Here is a 22,746-nt window from a genome sequence, read left to right as displayed (position 1 = left end):
TGTATCCCTTGTAAAACAAGATTGCCTCACCCCATTCAGAATATAATGGCCTCTAATTACCTTTTGCCTGAGTGAGACAGAAACAACTTATATCTTTACTATGGGAAGCAACCAGTGTCTTTACTATACAATATTTTTGGGGATTTGGGAATGTGTCTTTTGAGTTTTCACTATTAAAATGTTCAAAACTGTAGTCTAGTGATTTAGGAATAAGTTTTATGAATCTAAAGCAAGGCTAATAACCTCTTCCCTGTCCTATAACCCCCTTCAAGAGTTTCTTTCATAGGCAAACCTTGGTCACTTTAGTCTGTTCAATTTGCATTTAAAGGGGTGCCTACCTGAGGAAAAACACAGTAGTGGCTTATCAGAGGTAGCATCTCCCAATCAGCTCTGCAAGCAGATTAAAACCTGACTTCAACCCTTGACCATTTGCTAAAAAGGTTAATTTGGAGGATACCCCCTTCAGGAAGGCTAGAATGTGATGGGATGAATGTGTCAGAATGATGTTATTTAACCTGAGAGATATATTTTCTTATAAATAAGGGGTTTTATGTAAACTGGGGCTTTTTTTCTGGCTACCTTTTTCTCTCCTCAATAAAGCATTGCATTTGAAATGGCTTCTGGTTCTTTGAATAGTGGCTAAAGAGGGAGTACTCTGAAATTTTCAAGGTCCCCTCAATTACCACTTTGGAGAGGAGCTGGGTTTGAGGGGATTGAGACTCATATAATGAGAGGGTAGTAGAGTGCTTGTGCCCCTTGAGTCCCCATCTCCCCAAACCTGACTGCATTACCTGCCCCCCTGCCCAGCAACCCAATGGGAATGCTTCCTCCTTCCCTCAGGTGGAGTAAGTGGGGGAAGCAGTGTGATCCCCTGCACTCAGTTGGGGGAGGGGCACAGAATGTGATGGGGGGAGGGGGTTGGAGGCAGGGGCTGGAATTCCATCTCTAAAAGGTTGTCCATCTCTGTCTTAGATATTCCTGCTAAAATCTTCTAGAAAGAAAATATCAATAGAAATTAGAATAACTTTTCAAATTTTGTTCCTCCAACAACCAGTTGATGAATCAAGAACCTTGTGGTTCTGACTGTTTTAATAATATAATAAAAACATTCTATTAGGAACCCATAATTGACTTTAAAATATAGAGATTGTAGAGTTTTACATGCCTCCTTAGAATTATATACATTAGACATACAGTATTATTTCATCCTGTTGCTTTAACACTACTTTTAGCAAATGGTGTTATTGTGAATCTTAAAATTTCTCAGACTTGTGAATCTTAAAAATTCTCAGACTCTACCTTAGAAGATTTGGTTAGGACCATTCCCCATTTTAAAACAATGAAGGGGTTTTGGTCAGGAATGTGGGAACTCTAACATTACTCCACCCATACTTAGGCATACTTTAGGGGAAGATGAAATTGTAAACTCCTGATTGAACAATGAAAAGTCCTCAACCCATACTTAAATTGAAGCAAGAACCCTTAAGCTAGGTCTATTTTTAGATCTAATACAAAGGGATACTAAGTGCCTATGAAGATCAAATTAATCAGGCAACTTGCAAAGGTCAAGATTAGTCTACTCAGGTGTGAATTACTCAAAAGTTTTAGTCCACTCAGGTGTGAATTAAGAATGGTCAGTCCTTTAGGAAACGTCTACTGTGATTGGTAGACGTAGAAATTTAGGGGAGGTGACATAGGAGAAAATTTTCTTTAAAAGGAAGGGGTTTAGGCCTCTGAGTAAAAAATTCAGCTTTGGAGCTGAATTGGAGGTCAGGAGTCAGAGGAGGCTGCTGGGGCTCTGAACTGGAGGCTGTCTCTGAACACTAGAACTTGCTTGGGACAATCTTGTAGTGAGTGATTAAAGACCAACTTGGTTTTCTCTCTTAAGGAGAAAGGCCTAGGCCATTGGTCTAGACCCAAGCCCTAGCCTTCCTATTATTTCCACTTACTCTGTCTCTTTCTCTTTTCCTTAATTCCTTAATTTGTATTAATTAAAATCTCCATAAAACCCAGCTGACTTGTATATTTAATATTTGGGAGTTTTTCCCATGGTGACCACTTTTATTTTTAATATAAAACCAAGACACTAAAAATTATCTTTACAGTGTTGGCAATTCAAAGTCTTGAAACCATATTTTCATGGGCACAGTTTAAGGCAACGACTCTTTTGTCTGTAACATTACTCTACCCTTAAATTCAGTTGTTACAGAAAGAAATAAATTTACATGAGGCTGTCTACTCCATTTAAAACAAAAACTTGTGATGCTGCACACAAATACACTTTAGTAATTAATTCCCAGGTATAGACATAGAACATTGTATATTGGAATTTCCTGCAGTAGAATATGTATAGTTAATCAAATACAAATGGAATAGATATTATAAAATGATTATTTATATTCCAAAAGAATGAAATATTTTAGATACATAATCATATACATGACTATGAAAATGTTAACAGGCAGATGACAAGTCCAAATATTAATCAACTTAGTTGTTTGGGATATGGAATGACTATAACTTCAGAATGAAAACAGTAACATCTTAACATATTTTCACTGTGCTCATATCTTCAACTGACCAACTGTTCTGGTTATAGAAATTTTCTATAAAAGGAAAAATAGGGATATGATTATAATAGTTATCAAAACTGGTCTTTCAAGCTTAAACCTGAGGGCACAGAATGACAATACCTGTATACCAGGATAAAGTATCCTTAACTCTGTTTAACTTGAAATAATGGTCATATGATGATGAATAATAAATGAATAATGAAATAGTTGACAACTAAACATGTTGTATCAATTCTAACTTACAATCAGATTCAGGAATAATCATGTGAGAAACATTTCTTTTTAAATGAAGTAACACAATGAGAAAACTGAGTCAAATGACAGGTTTCAGTAACCACAGTTTGCAGCTTAGTGCAATTAATTTTACTCTCATAAAATTATAACAAGCAATGAAAGTTTATTAGGACACACACACTTAAGAAATTTAACTTAGCATCTTTCACTTGTTTTATTCTCTTCTTATTAAATTTTAAATCCATCCTGGCATAAAGATAAATCTTTAGAAATTTCAGTTCTAAACAAACTTGCAAATTCCCAGTAACCCATTTTCATTGTTTAGAAATTCTATAATCCAAGTAAACCCTTTTCATTGGACAAATTACTTTGCCCACAAGAATGGCTTCAAAAGCTTAGGAGCTTTTTTTCTCTTTCTATAATTTTTCTAGTCATTACCAAGCCTCTTCCTCTTGTCCTGTTTCTCCTCCCCCTTCTTCATGTTCTTTTTCTTCATTGTTGTTATTGGGTACAGTAATGGATAGAGAGAAATGGAGTCTCCCACCACTGAATTCAGGACCAGAGTGGGGTATAGATGAAATGGGGCCAAGAGGTGGAGAGAGGGGATAGATTGGTTTCTCTCTCTCTTTCCCTGGTAAACTCCACTCTGGTTGCCTTCAGAATCACAAGTTACTGTTCCTTCAGAGCCTTGGTTGAAATAAAGTACAGGAAAGACAGCTTCGCCCTCTCTGAGAAGAGAAGTGTAACTTCCTCCCCGAAACTCCAAGTCTCTCTTCTTGGATACTAAGAAGCAGGCACTTGATCTAGTAAACAACTATTTATTCTAAAAGGAACACATACATGAAAGGTAGGGCAAGTGAGTTGTGGGATAAGGTAATGGGAAGGTGGGAAGTAGGAAGTCCCTAAATAACAATTGAACCCCTTTTCCCCAAGTCCTGTAGGGTCAGGTTCTGCCTGTCTGACCCTTTGGGGTCGGTTGTGAGAGCTGTCCTAGCTATGATATCAGGTTCAAGGCTGCCCAGAGGAATGGAGAGGAAATCTTCTTGTGGTGAATAGCTTTCTGTCAAAGTCCTATTCACTCATGTTTGTCTTTGCTGGATACTGGGGTCACTTCACAGGAGGATGCTCCAGGCTCAAAGGTTCACTCAGATCAACCTCCCTGGTGGGCTTCCCAAAGAAAAGTGAGTTCAACTGTTTGGATCTTCTCAGTTGCTTTGTTCCTTCTCCAGAATTCTCTCTCCTTTCTCCCCTTCCCCCACTCAAGATAGTCTTCTATCATGATGAGTTTGCTCTCCTCTCTTATAAATGGGTGCCTCACTGTTATCTGCAGGGATTCACTTTCTTTTACATATTCTTGGGTAGGGTTTCCAAGGCATGTGTCCTTGCTTTATCAGATCAATCTCAATGTTCCAGGGTAATTATAAATAACACAAAAGATACCAGAAACCTGTTATCCCTTGACATCCTTAATTCATACATCAGGATTTCCTCTTTGTTATTTGAAGCTGTTGCTTGATTTTCTAATTTTTTTCTTTTCTTTTATATTGTTCATCAATACATTCTTTTTATTTTTGCTAATATGTTTTAGCTATATATATATATGTATATATTTTTTTCCTGCTGCCAGGTTCCTTCAGCTACATCTTAGAAATTCTAGTAGCTAGACTTCTTTTGAAAACTGATTGCATAAAGTTTATATGAGGTAAATTACTAATGTTCTCCTTCAGTTTATTGATCATTATTGCTTATTTCCTACACCATAGAATCTGTATTTCTTCTTGGGATAACAAAGACAAATAACAGAATATAACTTTATAATGAAGAAAATAGATATGCATTTCAAAAGAAATTTATGATTGAGAAGGCTCAACAAGTTAACAAATTTAAGAACTAATTAAGGATTAAAGGGCCAACCTATTTATTGTTTCTACCTTCCACAAGATCAGCTGATACCTAAAGAATTTTTCTCCAACCTGAATGAAGCAGATATAGCCATATCTCATTTTATTGTGCTTCACTTTATTGTGCTTTGCAGATATTGCCTTCGGTTGTTTGGGTTTTTTTTTTTGTCTTTTATAAATCAAAGATTTGTGGCAACCCTTCATTGAGCAATTCTGACAGTGTTATTTTTCCAATAGCATGTGTCCACATCATGTCCTCTATATATTGTAGTAATTTTTACACTATTTCAACCTTTTCATTATTATTATATCTGTTATGGTGATCTGTGATCAGTGACTTAGATGTTGCTTGGTATTTTTTAATAAGAAACAATTTTTTAAATTAAGATATACATTTTAGAGGTAGTACTGCACACTTAATAGACTATAGTATAGTATAAACTATAACTATAAAACTTTTATATGCACTGCAGAAACCAAAAAATTTGTGTGACTCATTTTATTATGATATTATTATGGGCACGGAGGGATACCCTTGGGGTTCGGGAAGGATACCTTTTGCAAGCATGCAAGACTCCAAAACTTAGCTTAAAAACAAAAAGAGATTTATTAATTTAGAAAGTAATGTTGAGAGTGGCCAGGAGGATAGCAAGATAGAATAGAAAGATGGGGAGCAGTTCTTTGGGAGGACAGCATGAAAGGAAAAGCTGTTCCTCCATGGGAACAGCATGGATGGAGAGGCTGTCCCCCTGACGACATCAGTTCTGGGGTTTATATACTCTTTAGATGCTATGTCCTGGTGTGAGCATGACTTGGAGAGTGTTAGTCTCTCAGGCATTTGGTGGGGTGAGGTGGTCATCTGACTGGGGTCTGCCTGGAGGCATAAAGATTCATTTCTTTGTCCACCTTAAATCTAGAGGACAAAAGAGGGTAAACATCTCAGGACCCTAGGTGGGGTCATTGGGTGTTTTTAGGTTAAGAGTCACAAGGATGCAAGGGCAAAGGAGTTTCTCTGATAATAGTTGGCCTGGGTTTCTGGGGTACAGTACCCATGTCAATATTTGCTTTATTGAGGTGGTCTGGAACTGAACTTGCAATATTTCCAAGGTATGCCTGTATTTTGGAGCCACTAGAAATTATAGCATTGCAAATCTAACCATAACCATAACCCTAATCATAATTCCATTGCAGTTCTTTGGAATTCAGTTTGATTATTTTTCAGGCATGCCTGACTCTTCATGACTCCATTTGGAGTTTTCTTAAAGACAATGGAATGGTTAGCCATTTGCTTTTCTAGGGCATTTGATAAATGAGAAAAAGGGTTAACTGATTTGCCCAAGGTCATGTAGCTAGTAAGAATCTGAGGTCAGATTTGAACTCAGGAAGATGAGTCTTTCTGACTTCAGGTCTGACATTCATCTTCCACACTACTTAGCTGGAATGTAGGAACTTTCATAAAACAAACAGACTGACAAGGATTATAATGAACAATGCCCTTTTATTACAGGTACATTTTAAGTCCCAAAAATAAAGGAATGAGATTTCAACAGAATGAGGTATCTGAGACAAATGAATAGGGTTTGTGGACTAAGGATATATTTTTGGTTGTCAGCCACCAGAAGAATAAGGACACAACCAGGTCTCAGTCACTGGAAAGGCCTTCTCAGATTTTTGGTGGGATAATATTTGAGGCACAGGAAGTAGCAGAAGAGAATTGATGACTCTAAGCAGATTTGATGTTTCCCACTATTCAATACACTCCAATGTCTGCCTATAACCTCTGGAAACAAATATAAAATCTTCTTTTTTATATCTGAAGCCCTTTATAATCAATCTCACCTACCCTTCTAGTTTTTCAGTTTTCTTACACTTTATATACTACCCTATTCCCCACTCCCCCAACCCAGGTCTAGAGCAGAGGTAACTGGTCACCCAAGTTCTATTACGGAAACCAGAGGCTTTGCTGGATTACTATAACCATCCCTCCATAGCAGGGACCATAAAATCAGTTCACAGATTAGAAAACATAAGTCTATGGGTTTTTCTTGTTGACTTATGTACCTTTGAAATCACTGATTTCAAGGCTAAACTTGCTGATCTGAACTCATTGCCTGAGATCTATTTGGCAGATATCAAAGGGTCTATTCTTACTCCCTTCCATTTGGTATAAATTGAGTCTCCATAGGATACTTTCTGTGTATGTACACTTTGCTCCCTAGCTGAGGTGACAGATCGAGTGCTAGGCCTGTGGTTGGGAAGGCCTGAATTCAAAGCTAGCCTACCTGTCTGACTCTGAGCAAGGCATTTAACTTCTCTCTGCTTCAGTTTCCTCAATTCTAAAATGAGTATAAAAATTAATAGGACATACCTCCCAAGGATTGTTGTGATGATCAAATGACATAGTATTTGAAAAGATCTACTAGTTGCAATGCAATGACCCATAAGTTCCAGAAGAACTTATGAGAAAGAAAGCTATTCGTATCCAGAGAAAGAATTGTGGGGATGGAAATGCAGAAGAAAAACATAAGATTCATCATGTAGTTTAATAGGGATATGATTAGGGTTTTGATGTTAAAAGATCATTCTACTGCAAATATGAATAACAAAGAAATTGATTTTGAACAATGATACATGTATAACCTAGTGGAACTGTTTGTCAGCTTTGGGAGGGGGGATTTTAGAGGTATCTTAGGAAAGTGTCCTTCTCACACAGATAAGCACAAGAATCAAACCAAAAGGAATTGTGACTCCCAATCCATTTCCCCCCAACCGTCCATGGCTTCCTGGAAGAACATTCTTTCACTGCTTGTCAAAATTGTACCTATTCCTCAGTAAATCCATACATCTTTGTCATCACAATTATACATTATATATATGCATATATATGTATATATATAAGAAAAGAGATTCAGAATAACTGTATATTTGCACCAAAGTAAAATATGAATTAGGATCCTTCCTAACTATCAGAGACCTTCACCTGGCTCTGGTTATCTAACAGTTCTGCCTAGTAGTATCCTCTTTTCTTATCAAGGAACTGGAACTGGTTATTCCAAAAGTAAGACTCTCTATACTATTTACACCAATCCGTAGCTAGATTTTAGTTAGGATAAGCAATATCTTTAAATGATTCATTTTCTTTGATTACTCACTTCTTTTATCTTTAATCTTTAAAACGTTTTTTGAGGATTTGAAGGAATGCTGATTAGACATTTTCTCTAGCATATTGATTTGATGAATAATCATATGCTATTCTTGTACTAGCTGGGGATCAGGAACCAAAGTTTGACAGATAACTGAGAGGGAGGGAACAGATAAAAAGAAACACCACTTCCCTCCCAGGCAGAGCTGTCCCAGAGAAGATTGAGTTAATCAATGTCCAGAGCTGAAAGGTAAGAGGAAATCCCTTTCAATCTATGGTTTCTGCTCTCTTCTTTGGAAGATTATTATCTGTGGTCCCCTTAATACATTGAAGAAGAGATGTCTAATTCTTTGGTAAGTTATAAGATCTATTTATTAGTTGATGAGACTCAGGTCTAGGGACCTAAGTCCCAGAAGACTTTAGGATCTTTGTGTAGTCAGGTCAATCTATTTTTCTGAAACAGAGATACAGCTTTTGAAGGAAAATCTTTGGGGTGGATAGTCTAGTCTTCCCCAAAGGGGAAGTCTCTATCCACAACTTATAAGGAAAGATGGTTAAAATGGGTCTCTTCAGAACCAGGAGGGATTGTAGCAGGATAAGATCAGCGAGTTTTCTCCTTCCCCTCTCAGTTCAGAAGGAACAAGAAGGTATTTTTCCAACTGTTCACCTGCTTTTCTTAGCTGGAGTTTCCAGTCCCATCCCCCACTGGCAGCCAAAGTTCTATTTCTTTCTTGCATGAGATTCCATTGTAAAATCCAGTGTTTCTAATACATATTGTATCTCTCTCATCCACACTCTGTCATATTAATTCCTTAATAGTATATTACTTCTCTCCACATGGAATAGGACTGAATTTTATCTGAATAGCCCCTGTTTCTCCAGATGGGCTAAGATTTACCAGTTTCAAACTCTTTCCTTCCAATGAAGATCAGAACTAACTATGACATATCTGACTGATGTTGAACTAGGATTACTCAACATTAGATGAAAATTCTGTTTAAATCCCTTTGTTTACACTTGATGGGACCAAGAGCAGAAAGAGGAAAAAGAAAACAACCTCCCAAATCTTCCTAGAGTATGACCATGCTCCTTCTGAGTGTCAGGGACCATCACTAGTCAAAGTCAAGGATCTTTCTCAGGCTTTTCCCTACCCAAACCTTCATACACCCAAAGATCTCCCCTCCTAGAATAGACCATCCTCCCTATTTCAATATCTAAGGCTAAAATATAGAGACAAACTCACCACTCTAGTCTGCTGTGTCTGGTACTGAATGAAGTTAGGAGAGCCTACATATGGGAAACAGAGGAAGCTGGGAAAGGATTTATAGGAATAGTTGAGCTCATCTCCCCCGGTACTATAATTTTCATTTCACCTTTCAGAGAAATGACACTGTGGGGAAGAAAGATATCTGGGACATCTCTAAGAAAAGAACAAACATCCCATGTGAAAATCACAATTGGTAATGACTCTCAATCAATTGGAATCCCCAAAGAAATCAAGAGAAACAAGAGAAGAAATTTTCTGCACTTGCAGACAGGGATTCAAAGCCATTTTAGCTCCCCAGCCTCAGTTCTCTTAAGAGGTACTGGGTGGCTTTGTTTCCTGGTCCTCAGAGATCAGGAGTTGAGAGTCTAAGCCTCCTTTAAGAAGTGTATTGAGTGTGCCTCAATGTGGGCTATCCTGGGATAAGGTATGTGTAGTGTATATTTAGCCCAGCAAAGACATAAATGTATGCAAAATTAATTGAGCAAAACCAGGAAAACATTATAAACAGAAACATCAATATTTTAAGGATGACCAATTTTGAAAAGACTGAGCTACTCTGATCAAGACAATGATGCAAGAAAATTCCAAAGGAGTCTATTATAGAAAATACTTTTCTTCCACAGAGAAATAGCTAATGAACTCTGCGCATAAATTGAAGTATACATTTAAAACTTTATTTTCTTATTTATGTATATATGTTTTCTTTTTGTACCATACCTAGTATGTTTTGTAGACTTTATATTACTTGCCTTTTCGAGGGCTAGGGGAGGAGCAAGCAGAAAAGGGAGAATATAGAACTCAAAATTTAAAAAATGAATGTGTTTTTTACACATAATTGGAAAATATTTAGTGAAATGAATAAAACTATATTTATCCTTCTTTTTTCATTTTTCTTTAATTAATTTAGAATATTTTCCATGGTTACATGATTCATGTTCTTTTTCTCCCCCTCCCCCATCCTGGAGCCGATGAGCAATTCTATTGGGTTTTACATGTATCATTGTTCAAAACTTATTTCTATATTATTAATATTTGCAATAGAGTGATCATTTAATGTCAACATCCTCAATCATATCCCCATCAAGCCATGAGATCAATCATATGAATAAAACTATATTTTTAAAAGGAAAACTTAATTAAGTTTAGTCCACAAATGCCTAGTTACCTTATTCTTCTTCAACCATTCATATTTTGAAACTATGATATCCTTGCCCTCATGGTGTCAACTCAGTTAACATTCACCATTAAGTGGACCATTTCACCAGATCACTCCTCATCATCTAGTCAAAATATTTCAATTCTTTCTCCCTTACTGATTCAGAATGACTTATCTTGTAATGACTTATCTGTATTCTCATCCCTATCTAACTTAGTCCTAAGGCTTCTGTACTCCACATAATTTTCTGCCCTCTTATCCCAATATATTCACTGGAATCCTCATGTAATTATTAATAATCTCTCCTACATCTTAGATCCCTTCGCTCTCATCTTTTCTCAGATAATTTGCATCACTTCCTTCTTCCTCCCTCTATGCTTTCTAAATTTCAGAGGATCCAAAGTCATCCCAATATATCTTTCCCCCATCCTCTATTCCCATGTCCCCATCCTCTGTTCTCTCTCATTCACTCAACCTGTGGACTAATAATTTAGAAGAAAAAGAACATATTTTGAAAATTACATTCCAAATAGTTTATTTCCTTTGTAATCTTCTGTTTTTTACACTGTGAATTAAAAAAAAAACATTATTCAGAAAATAGTCTTCATTATACTACCCATTGAGTCATAATATAAAAAAAAAAGGTTAAGATCCTCCGCTCTACTCAGAGACCATCATTCTTTGCAAAGAAGAATACAAGAAAGGGGTAGGGGAGACATTTCAGTCAAATAATTAATACATCAAGCAGTTAATACATATAGTATATGCAGTGTTCCCCACTTCAGTAAAAAAAAAAGGTTTTTAGAATTTCTTCAATTTTTCTCCAGAAACAAGTTTGGTTATTAGAATTAAAGAGTTTGGGGGTCATCTGGGAAGCTCAGGGGATTGAGATCCAGGCCTAGAGACTGGAGGTCCTAGGATCAAATCTGACCTCAGACACTTCCTAGCTTTGTTACCCTGAGCAAGTCACTTAACCTCCATTGCTTAGCCCTAATCACTCTTCTGTCTTGGAACCAGGAAGAAGGTAAGGGTTTACATAGACATTTGCTTTTTCTTCCTTCCATTTCCCTCTGCATTCACTCCTGTAAGTCATTTCATGCTGAATTCTTTATATTCACAATTTCTTATAAATATAACAATATACCATTACATTGAGGTACCCTAATTTTCTTAGGCATTCCTCCATTAATGGTAATATACTTTGTTTCTAGCTCTTCAACATCACAAAATATGCTAAAATGGGAGGACAACCACACTAATATATTGTTAATATGGCCAAGAGGTCCACCAACAGGTCCATCTAATTATTTCTGAAAATGAATTTGGAATTATGAAAAGAAAGTAAATAAAATATACATAGTCTTTGATTCAGAAATTCAGTCTTAGGTATATGTAACCAAGAAGTCAAAGACAGAAAAGTATCATATATACCAAAATATGGATAGCAGCACTTTTTGTGGTATCAGAGAACTAGAAACAGAGTAGAAGTCCATCATTTGTGAAATGGGTAAACAAAATGCAGCATATAAATGTAACATATTGTGAGATTTAAAATAGTGAAGTCCATAAACTGTAGTGAGTTAAAATGGTGGAAGATATAAATTGTGATAGATATAAGAGAGGGTGAGTAAATTTGACCACAGAAAATGTTTCACTACAGTGTCTTGGTTTTTAAATCAAATATAAGGTGGTCGCCAGGGTAATACTCCCAATTATTCAAATACTCAAGTCAACTGGGTTTTATAGAGCTTTTAATTAATACAAATGTGGAATTAAAGAAAAGAGAGAAAGAGAGAAAAAGGGAATAAGTATGAAGGGCCTTAAGCCAACATGGCCTAGACCTGAGTCTTAAGAGAGAGAAATCAGTCAGTCAGTCTTTTAACACTCACCACAAGGTCTGCCGAAGCAAGGATTCTAGTGACACCAGGCCAGCATCATCTCAGCTGCTTTCACCAGCTCCCTCTTCCATCTGAATGTTTCAGAATCAGTCCTTCCTCAATCTGAATGTTTCAGAATGAGTCCTCCTCAATCTGAATGTTTCAGAATGACCTCCAGCTCTTCTCTGAGCTCTTATTTTTAAGGGCAAAATCTCCTATGTCACCTCCCCTAAGTTCTTCCATCTACCAATCACTGTAGATGTTTTCCAAAAGACAGCCCATTTTGAATTCACAGCTGAGTAGATTAATCTCTTTAGTAAGTCAGAAAAAAAATGCTGCTGTGTCAACTAATTTCATTAAGAGAAAACCTCTGAGTAAGTTTTTACCTTTTAGGTCTAAGTAGTTTACAAGTTGCCCCACCTTTATAGGCACCTAGCATCCCATTGTATCAATTCTAAAAACAGGCATGGCTCAAAGAACTCCTTTCCTTTATAAGTATGGTTTTCAAGTACTTTCATTGTTTAGCAAGGAGTTTTCTGCCCTAAAGCAGTCTTAAGTAGGGATGGAGTAGGGATATTCCCATAGCAAAGAATTTTCACATTCAAGTAGAGTTCTCACTATCTGGTAGGGAATTATTTCAAGTAGGGAATTGGAGGATTCCTCAATGTGGAGTAAAATTTTTAACATTCATAAGTCTGTGAAATTTTAAGGTTTACAACATTATTATACTTTAAGAAATAATGAATATGAAGAATATTAAAAAGCATTTCAAAATATATTAATAAAAATGAGGTAATTAGAATCAAACAAACAACATACACAGTGACAAGAAGGGAAGGGAAGGGGATAGGAAAGGGAGAGGAGAGGCAGTAAGGGTAAGGGAGGGGGGAGAGGAGGAAATAGGGAAGGAGTAAACAAGTATTAATTAAGCACTTACTAAGTACCAGACACTGTGCTAAGCACTAGAGATAAAAAAATACAAGGAAAAAAATAGGCCCTATCCAGGGTGGTTTTAAAATTCAGAAATTCAGGAAGAGAATACAGAAGATAATAATGAAGGAAGACTAGTCCAGGTCCTTTCACAAAATGGAGCTTCCAGGAGAAACTTACCAATGTGAGAAGGGGGCATGTCTTATAGAGGAATATTCCAGGATAAGAAGACCACAGGTTTGATAGGCCTGTCCAGAACAAGGAAGCCATAGGTACTAGGGGAAGTTCCGAGTAAATAAAATATAGCAATTTTTAAAAAATCAAAATTGAATGATATAAAATTATAATAACCAATCTTGGTTCCAAATGGGTGAACATCCTCAATTTATTATGTTTTTGTCAGAATAAGAGAAATAGGGGCATGGAATATTTCTTATAATTATGGAATTTGTTAGTATTTTAGTTGGGTTTGGGTTTATTTTCCTTTTTTATTCTACTTTCTGGAAAGGAAGATGGAAGCATATATTGGGAGATTGTAAAAACAAAAGGTAGTGTCAAAAGTTTAATAAAATGTGATTGTGGGTATTTTAGTTTATTTTGGATATTTTCTTCTGTACTGATGGTGTACCCCATATTGAAAATTTGTTGACAAAAGGACAAGAGCTGAATATGATGGATAATGATGGAATACGATGGTTTATCATACACATCATTGAGGGGAAACTGAAATCAATGAGATCATAGGTTCATTTGAGAATTGATTATTTATCCTAAGTACTTTATTTGGGTGGTAGGGCTGGACTTGTGATTTAATCAGGAAAGAGATAGGTTTAATAAATGGCTGTTGAGTTGAATTCCTAATTTAGGGATACTAGATGCTGCTTAGAGGCTATAAACAATCTCTATTTCCCATACATATCAACATCATGGCATCCATATAAGGGAAGGAGAATTAAGGAAAGTTCCACATTGAAATGTACTCTGTAATCTCCCACACCCCTTTTCTGCTCTCTCATTGATGTTTGCTTTAAGACCACTATCTAAATATGGAAAAAGACTTGTACCAAAATATTCATAGCTGCACTCTTTGTGGTGTCAAAAAATTGGAAAATGAGGGGATACCCTTCGATTGGGGAATGGCTGAACAAATTATGGTATCTCTTAGTGATGGGATACTATTGTGCTCAAAAGAATAATAAACTAGAAGAATTCCATGTGATTTGGAAAGGAAGTGATGCAGAGTGAAAGAAGCAGAACCAGGAGAATATTATATGCAGAGATTGATACACTGTGGTACAATCGAATGTAATAGACTTCTCTATTAGCAGCAACGCAATGATCCAGGAGAATTCTGAGAGACCTTTGAGAAAGAACACTATCCACATTCAGAGGAAGACTTGTTGGAATAGAAACACAGAAGAAAAACAACTGCTTGATCACATGGGTCGAAGAGGATATGTTTGGGGATGTAGACTCTAAATGATCACCCTAGTGCAAACATCAATAATATGAAAATAGGTTTTGATCAAGGACATGTGTAAAACTCAGTGGAACTGAGTATGGGCTACAGGTGGGGGTGGAGGGAAGGTGGAGGTAAGGAAGGGAAAGAATATGAATCCTGTAACCAGGAAAAATATTCTAAATTAATTAATTAAATAAAATTTTCCAAAACTTAAAAAATAAAATATAAGGGGGGGGAAGACCACTATCTACTTTCTACTTCTCTTAGTATCAAGACTGGCTTCCCATCATCTCTTTACACATATGCTCTCTGCATGCTAGAACCCAATATGCTAAAGTAAGACCTAGATGGTAGTGTATGTATGTGAATGCCCTTTCCCAGTGTATGCAGTGTCCTCCAGCAACATTTGGCACCAACTCACATGACAGAGTGAGTTTTCCAATAATAAAATAACCTTTATGGAAAGGTTATTAAGAATCACCCATAAGGGTACATAATCTGTTTGTGAAATATCAGGCTGAGCTTTTCCTAAGCATCAGGGAAAACTAACTGGGTGAACATCCTCTACTTCCCCACTGTGAGTTTTTTTTATATACTATATATAAACTTCTATATAAGGGTCAGTGAGAATTTTTGTATATTTCTGTGTCTGAGGTCTAGGTCCCAGATGTTATCCAATCTACTGGGAATTTTTGTTTGTTTGCTTATTTTGCACTTTATTTGTCCCTAGGAATTTTCTTCTCACAGATTCTGGCTAACAGAAAAGCTTTACAATTATTCTTTCCTTGCATACAGGACAAATATCACCTGTCCATCTATGGGGATAGGGAGAGGTGGATAGTTTGATGGACGTCCTCTGAATTAACTGTGTACCAATTAGAAAAGTCTTGGGAAGTTCAAAAGAAAGGCTGAATAAGGACCTCCTAAAACTATTTTTAGTTACCTGACCAAGATTCAGGGTCTCTGGTCATTCAAGAGAACCATAGACCTATGTCACTTTTACAACTATGATGTTTGTCTAACCAATAAACTGATATAATCAGTAGACTGATATTCTTACCCCAAAATCAATCTCTTGAGATAACTTTAATGTTAACACCACTTAAACTATCTCCTCATAACTGGTATTTACAAACTTTAAAGTTTCCAAAGTGCTTTCAATATATTTTCTCAGTTGAGACCTACAACCATGTCATGAAAATTAGGTGCTATATGTATTATTCCTATTTTACAGATGGAAAAATTGAAGCTCATGACTTGATTGTGTGTAACCTAGTTCATGTGTGAGATGAGATTGCAATACAGATCTTCCTAACTTCAAAGCCAATTCATTTTCTGCTACCCCACCATGCCTGATAATACTTGGTACCCCTTTGCCTGTCATGAAATCCTCTGGGATGGCATCTTAAAATGCTTTCTATGTATATACAACATAGAAAATCCCTACATAAGAATGAAAAACATCCAGTCAAAGGAATAGCACTTCACCAAAGGATGTGGTCACATCTCTTCATCACATGATTATCTGTCCATAGTTTGGAAATGTTAAAATTATATAGCTTTGTGAGAAAATTCTCCCCAATTGAACATTTTCTGAATGGCTACCTGAACAGCTCTATTCCTGAGGCTGTAAACCATGGGATTCAGCAAGGGGGTGATAATGGTATAAGTCACTGTTAACAACTGATCTTTAACTGATGTCACCCTGGATGAGGGTCTCAGATAGACAAAAGATGCACAACCATAGTGGACTACAACCACTGTTAGGTGGGAGATGCAGGTAGAAAAGGCCTTTAGTTTCCCCTCAGCTGATGGAATCTTCACGATGGTGCTGACAATGAAGCCATAGGAAATACAGATGAAAACAAATGGGACCATGAGCACAAAAGCACTACTGATAAATATGAAGAGCTCATTGACATACGTCACGCCACAGGCAAGGTTCATAACAGGGGAAATGTCGCAGAAGTAGTGGTTGATCTTATTAGATTTGCAGAAGGGCAGGCTGAACACCAAATCTGTGATTACCATTGAGATCAGGAAGCCACTCACCCCACAAGTGGCTACAAGTATTCTGCATGTCCGCCAGTTCATAAGGATGGGGTAGCGCAAAGGGCGGCAGATGGCAGCATAGCGGTCATAACCCATTACAACCAACAGTAGACAGTTGTTGGCTGCAAAGCCAAGGAAGAAGAACATCTGAACAGCACAGCCAGTAAAGGAGATGGTCCTGAGCACAGAGAGAAGGTTGGTGAGCATCTTGGGCAGGATAACAAAGGTATAGCAGGTCTCAGACACAGAGAGGACTCCTAGGAAGAAGTACATGGGGGTATGCAGGCTATGTTCCAGGATGATGACCGAGACAATGGTGACATTCCCACTCAGGATGGCAAGGTAGAGGCAGAGGAAGATAACAAAGAGCAAAAACTGCATTTCTTGGAGGTTGGAAAAGCCAAGCAAGAAAAATTCTGTGACCATGGTTATGTTCTCAGGAGTAAGCTGTCCCCAAGGAATGACCTGTAGAGAGGAATGAAGGAGTAAGAGGTTCTAAGGACTTGGGGAGCTAGGAATATTTACTCGGACAAATCTAGGAAATTGCTACTACTCTGGGAAAGTAAAAAAAAAAAGTAAGAAATGGAAGTAGAAATAGTAAGGGGGCATTTAGGTTATTCAGTGGATAGAGAGCCAGAACTGAAAATGGGAAGTCTTAGTTTCAAATCTGGCCTCAGACACTTTTTAGCTGTATAGAAACACAACTCCAAATGCCAGACCTTACAATTTTTCTGCCTTGGAATAAATACTTAGTATCAACTCTAAGACAGAAGGGAAGGGTTTATTTTTTTAAAGAGAAAAAGGAAGAAAACAAGAATTAAGAGGAAAAGGAACTAAAGCCATAGTAGAAATTACCCAGGCCATCATTAAAAGAAATAATGATAAATAAGAGAGTATTCAGGATGATGATGGGACTGCTAACAACCTTATGTAATGGATGGGAAAATGGAGTCACCCATTATGTTTACTTTGAGACTCAGGAGTGAGAGAGGTGGGATGGAGTCAGAAGATGGAGAGGGGAGATAGACTGGTCCTCACCTCTCTACCCCCAGTGAAGATAGCATAAGTTGTCTTTTAGAGGGACAGAATATGTCCCTTCAATGCCTGAGTTGAGTGTAGAGTCAAGGACTGAAGCTGACTCTCCCTCCTTGAGAAGAAAGTGTAGCTTTCCTCCCCAAGCTTCAGATCTCCTTCTAGGTATTATGAGGCAGGCAACTTGATCAATAAAGAATAATTCTTTTATTCTAAAGGGGACACACAAAGAGAGGGAGAATAGGGTTGTTGAGTAAGGGAAATGGGAAGTGGGAAAAAGGAGATCCTTAAGAACTGACAACTGACCCTTCTCCCCAAATCTTGAGGTTCAGGTTGTTTGCCTGACCCTCCTCCTTGAACAGTTGTAATCTCTGTCCTGACTTCTATCTACCCAAGTTGTAGCATGAAATTCACAGGACAACTTCAGGGAATAGAGAGAAGAAAATCTTCTTTGGGTGGATGGCTTTATAGTAAAATCCCATCCACTCCTTTTTTCCCCAGCTGGATCCAAGGGGTTTAGGTTCAATGAGAAGTGATTAATGCTCTGGAGATCTTCTGTCTCAGAGATTTCTCTTGGACCACCCACTCTTGAGGAGCTCCCAAAGAGAAGTGAAGTAATTGCTTCGAATGGTCTCAGTTCTTGTGTTTCTTCCTAGAATTCTCTGTCTTCCTTGCTGCTCCCCAGCTTGGGTTGTTCTTTTGCATGCTGAATCTGATTTCCCTCTCTTATACTTATGATGATCATTTGAAGGACATGGAGTGGGTAACCCAGAGAAGAGAATACTGAATGAGAACATGATAGCTACTTTCAAGTACATGAAAGGCTGAAGTGATATAGAACAGTTAGATTTAAATTCTTTCAACCCAAAGGGCAGAATTACGAGCAATAGAGGCTGCAGAGGGAGATTTTAGCTTATTATTAGAGAAAAATTCCCAGCAAAACTTCAAAGTACCTCTATCTTAAGAACCAAGGCTAAAGAAACTTTACATATTGGTGGTGTACTATGTTTGAGATGGCAGAAACTTTGGAAGGCTTTCCTCTAATTATAGTCTATGCTTAGGCCTAAACTCTTTTATAGACTGCATATTAGGTACTCCTTCCTTTTTAGAAAAATAAAGCAGATAAGTGGGGAAAATGAAAGAAAATGCTTTTTTACATTAAGGAACAACTCCATATTGTCTAATGGTAGAAGAGAGTGCCCCTGTTACAGATGAATATTTTGATATTTAATAAAAGTTGAAAATGAACTTTTAAAAATATTTACTAGAAATATTTATGCATGAATAAGCAGCTTTCATATAGGATTTGGACCATTTTAGAGGGGAAATGATTTATGGTATAGATGTTAGGACTCAGATCTCTTTGTCAAAAATGTGGAGTGATGCCTCACTTGTATGGGAACAGTTTAGTATTTTGAAGAGGTAAAGAAATATATTGTATTTATTAAAAACTAGAGAAATGTGAGTGGAAAGAAAACTTCAGAAATACTAAAGAGATAATACTAGGATGAAAACTTTCAGAGCTCCAAAGCATCATTGTTCTTTACCCTCTGTGTGTGTGTGTGTATAGAAAGGTGGCTCATTACTATGGGTAACACCTTGATCTATATATAAATACACACACATATGTGTATATATATATATACATTTATATCACATACAGATACCTCATACACACATAAATGCACACATACATATATAAAGACTAATAATAAGTAAAACTGAAAAATAACTGAGAAATAATATGCATCACATAGATCATATAAATATTTGAAGGCAAAGTGCAATAAGAGGGAACTATCAATTTTTTTTAATTGCTGAGAAAACTGGAAATAAGTATAGCAGAAGTTAGGCTTAGACTTAGATCAACATCTTACACTATATTCTGCAATGAATTCAAAATGAATATATTACCTATGAAAAGTCATACTATAAAAAGGTGAAGGAAGTATATCATATACCTTTCACAGCTATGGGTAAAAGATGCATTCTTACCTAAACAAGTGTTAAAAAGTTAGAGGGAATTATAAAAATAAAATATGTTACTTTAATTATATGGAACCGAATAACTTCTGCACAAGCAAAATTAATATGTCTAGTCCAAGAAAGAAAGTGATCAAATAGGAAAAAAATAGTATCAAATTTCTTAGATAAGGGTAGGGTATATGGTATAAAGAATGACAAGTAAAATGTATATCTGGATATTTATGAGCATGTATATATATACATAAACTTATAGGTATCCATGATATACATATATTGTTTGATATATTTTGCTTTTTATATCATCTCAATGTGTCACTATTTATTATGCTGCCCCTTCCACAAAACCATGCCATATCACAAATAATATTTTTTTCACTATTATATTCTACTACTAGGCTTATATCCCTAAGGAGGCCCTTGTTAAGTAGAAAGTTTTCAAATAAACCAAAATATTTATAGAAACATTTTTTTCACAATAGCAAAGAATTGGAAACAAAATAGATGCCTATCAACTGGGAAATTGATAAACAAGGAGATGTAATGGAAGGTTACTATGCTGTAGGAAATAAAGAATGAGAGGAATACAAAGAAGTAAGGAAAGATTTCTATGAACTTTATATATGAACTAAAGTCTATGTTAATGTAGAATGAAGTAAGCAGAGTCAAGAATATGTAGAAAATACTTTCTAAACAACCTTTTCAGCATGAAGGTTAATGAAAGAGTTTGTAAATACAATTTCTAAAAGTAGAGAAAGGACTTTCCCTAGCTTAAAAGTGGCAAGTACCAAGTTAAGTAATGAGCAGAGAAGCAATTTCAGGTAGTACAGATGTTTCTAAGTGGTATCAAATTTGAGTTATCCTAAATATATGAGTGTACCTATTTTATGTGCTTCCCCACCAGATGAGTGTCTCTATTCTTTACCAGAGCTAATACACTTGTGGGAGAGTTTGGTCCAGGTTTACATATGTATTTTGGGGCATTTTGTATTTACATCCCTAATGTTTTATATCTATAATGTTTTATTTCTTTTTTATTAAAAAGTGATTGTGTTTAATATTCAAAGTATTATCATGAGTAGCTACTTATGTAGAGAGAAAACTCATTGCATAGAGGTTCAAAATTCAGAGTGAATAGATAAGGGAAATATATTCACCCTCAATTGAGTCTACCTCTGGGACCTCTGAAGGGTGAATTTAATTATGTGGTGATGCCCAATCATCAGAGTGGGGAGCCCAAGCCCAATGAGTTATGGGGATTTACATATCTTGAAATGTGAAGTTTAAGGCTGCTAAACAGTATGCATTTTGACTAGTCCCACTGACAAGATTTGACCTATACCAAAATTAATATGTTATATTTGGGATTTACAGGGCATTTGGAGGACTCTTCCAAGAGAATAAAGAATATTGGGGCTTAAATTTTTCAAGGACATTCAGAAGAACATAGTTTGGGAATTACCATAGTCTTGAGGAATTGACTTTCTACCAATTATGGAGATATTACTCACTGATATTTAGAGGCTAGATTGAGATACAAACAGACAAGGAGGTGAACTATTGATTGAAAGGAGAGAAGCTACGTGAGTAGCAAAGGAGTAGACTGAATGCTAAGACCATGCTGACTAGACAAGCAGATATGACGACTGGTCACAGAGATGGAAATTGAAATCCAGTCAGTAACAATGCTTCTTTCCCTACTTTCTCAAAGCCCAATGGTGACTGGCTTTGAGATTCCATCATGGTCTTCCATATCTTATTTGATTGCATCTTAATTATTTGTTACTGTTAAATTCCATAATTATTATTACATATAATAAATTAGATGACTATTAACAGTCCTTTTTATCTCAGCCTATAAATTTGAGGGATAAGACTAAGAGATGAAAAATTAAGCTATGGAAGAAGAGATTCCACCAGTCTTATTAAGGAACAGGGGCTAAAACAATGAAGGGTGGTATATAAGATGGCAACATCCAAATGAAAGATGCTGGAGAACCTGTTTCTGAAAGCCAGAAATATAATAGGCCAGGTAATCAGACAGTGGGGCCAATTTACCTATGTAACAATAATAATAAAGTATAAGATTCCTTTCCCTCTCCTCAGTTCTTGGTTGTCTTTCTTTGACTAAGACATTTTAAGAATTTAAAATTCTTTCAAAATTGTGTCATCTCTTTGTACAATTAAACTAGTCTAGGTTTTCTGGTTTTCATGTCTTTCTTCTCTTCAGTGATATTTATACTTCCTCCATAATCACATTTTATATTATAGTGTTATAGTCCAAGTACAGTAGTTTCTCCATACTTGATAATAAATTCAGTTGTGTTTTATATATCTATATCCTTACCTATGTGTTAATATATGTGTGTATGTATACATAGGTGTCTATGTGTATGTATGTATTTGTGGATGTCATCTGTTATCTTTCTTATTCCAATCTCAGGCTTAAATGTGTTCATGATTATTTTGCTTTTCTGTGTCTCTTGCCAAGTTTTCTTGATATAAGCTTTTACTATCCATTGTTTCTATTTTATATGATAATGCTGTTCATAGTTTTCCATTATCCTTTTGTACTATACCACTTGATATTCTAAACCAGTGATGTCCTTGGCTGCCATATCTTGGCAAAGAAGGTAAGTGCTTGTCCCCTAATGTGGTTTGCTGGTTTTTTTTTTTTAATCTATGTGTAGCAGTTTTGGTACTTTGATTTAACTTCAGTATGAAGTTATTTTGGTGAATTTGTTTTCCTTTTCTATATCTATATCACCATTGTCATAAACAATAACTTGATTGACAAGTCAAATTGGTATTCTGAACAATACTTTGAGACTATGCCCAAAGGGCTATAAAACTGTTCACACTCCTTGACCCAACACTTCTAGGTTTGAACACCAAGGAGATAAAAAGGAAAAGCATTCATATATGTACAAATATATTTATAAAAGCTCTTTTTGTGTTGGCAAAGAAATGGAAACTGAGAAGATATCCATCAATTTGTGAATGATTGATTAAGTAATAGTATATGATTGTGATAGAATACTATTATACTATAGAAACAAGGGAGGGATTGGGAGGAGACATGAATGGATGCAACAGGAAGCAAGCATAAATACAGTGACAGAAATATTATTAAAATA

General features: G+C 36.2%; 1 protein-coding gene across 1 annotated transcript; it reads right to left on the bottom strand.

Moving 5' to 3' along the window:
• Window positions 1-16,093: 16,093 nt before the first annotated feature.
• LOC100030458 (olfactory receptor 10R2-like) lies at window positions 16,094-21,349 on the bottom strand. Its single transcript, XM_007481735.2, has 2 exons — window positions 21,311-21,349; window positions 16,094-17,059 (listed from the first exon to the last, which is right to left on the bottom strand). Exons 1-2 carry the CDS (start codon window positions 21,347-21,349, stop codon window positions 16,094-16,096), a joined length of 1,005 nt encoding a protein of 334 aa, XP_007481797.1.
• Between the last annotated feature and the right edge of the window lie 1,397 nt (window positions 21,350-22,746).

The sequence above is a fragment of the Monodelphis domestica genome, chromosome 2 (assembly GCF_027887165.1).
Source record: "Monodelphis domestica isolate mMonDom1 chromosome 2, mMonDom1.pri, whole genome shotgun sequence".
Lineage (NCBI taxonomy): Eukaryota > Metazoa > Chordata > Mammalia > Didelphimorphia > Didelphidae > Monodelphis > Monodelphis domestica.
Note: the sequence above shows the minus strand (reverse complement) of the source record. Positions and strands in the feature narration are given on the sequence as shown.

What these genes read in the sequence shown, in the direction of transcription:
- LOC100030458 (XM_007481735.2), bottom strand. Translation starts at nt 21,349, where the DNA reads ATGGAATCTCAAAGCCAGTCACCATTGGGCTTTGAGAAA. An exon ending in CACCATTGGGCTTTGAGAAA is followed by an intron (nt 17,060 to 21,310) that starts GTAGGGAAAGAA and finishes TCCTCTCTACAG; the next exon opens with GTCATTCCTTGGGGACAGCT.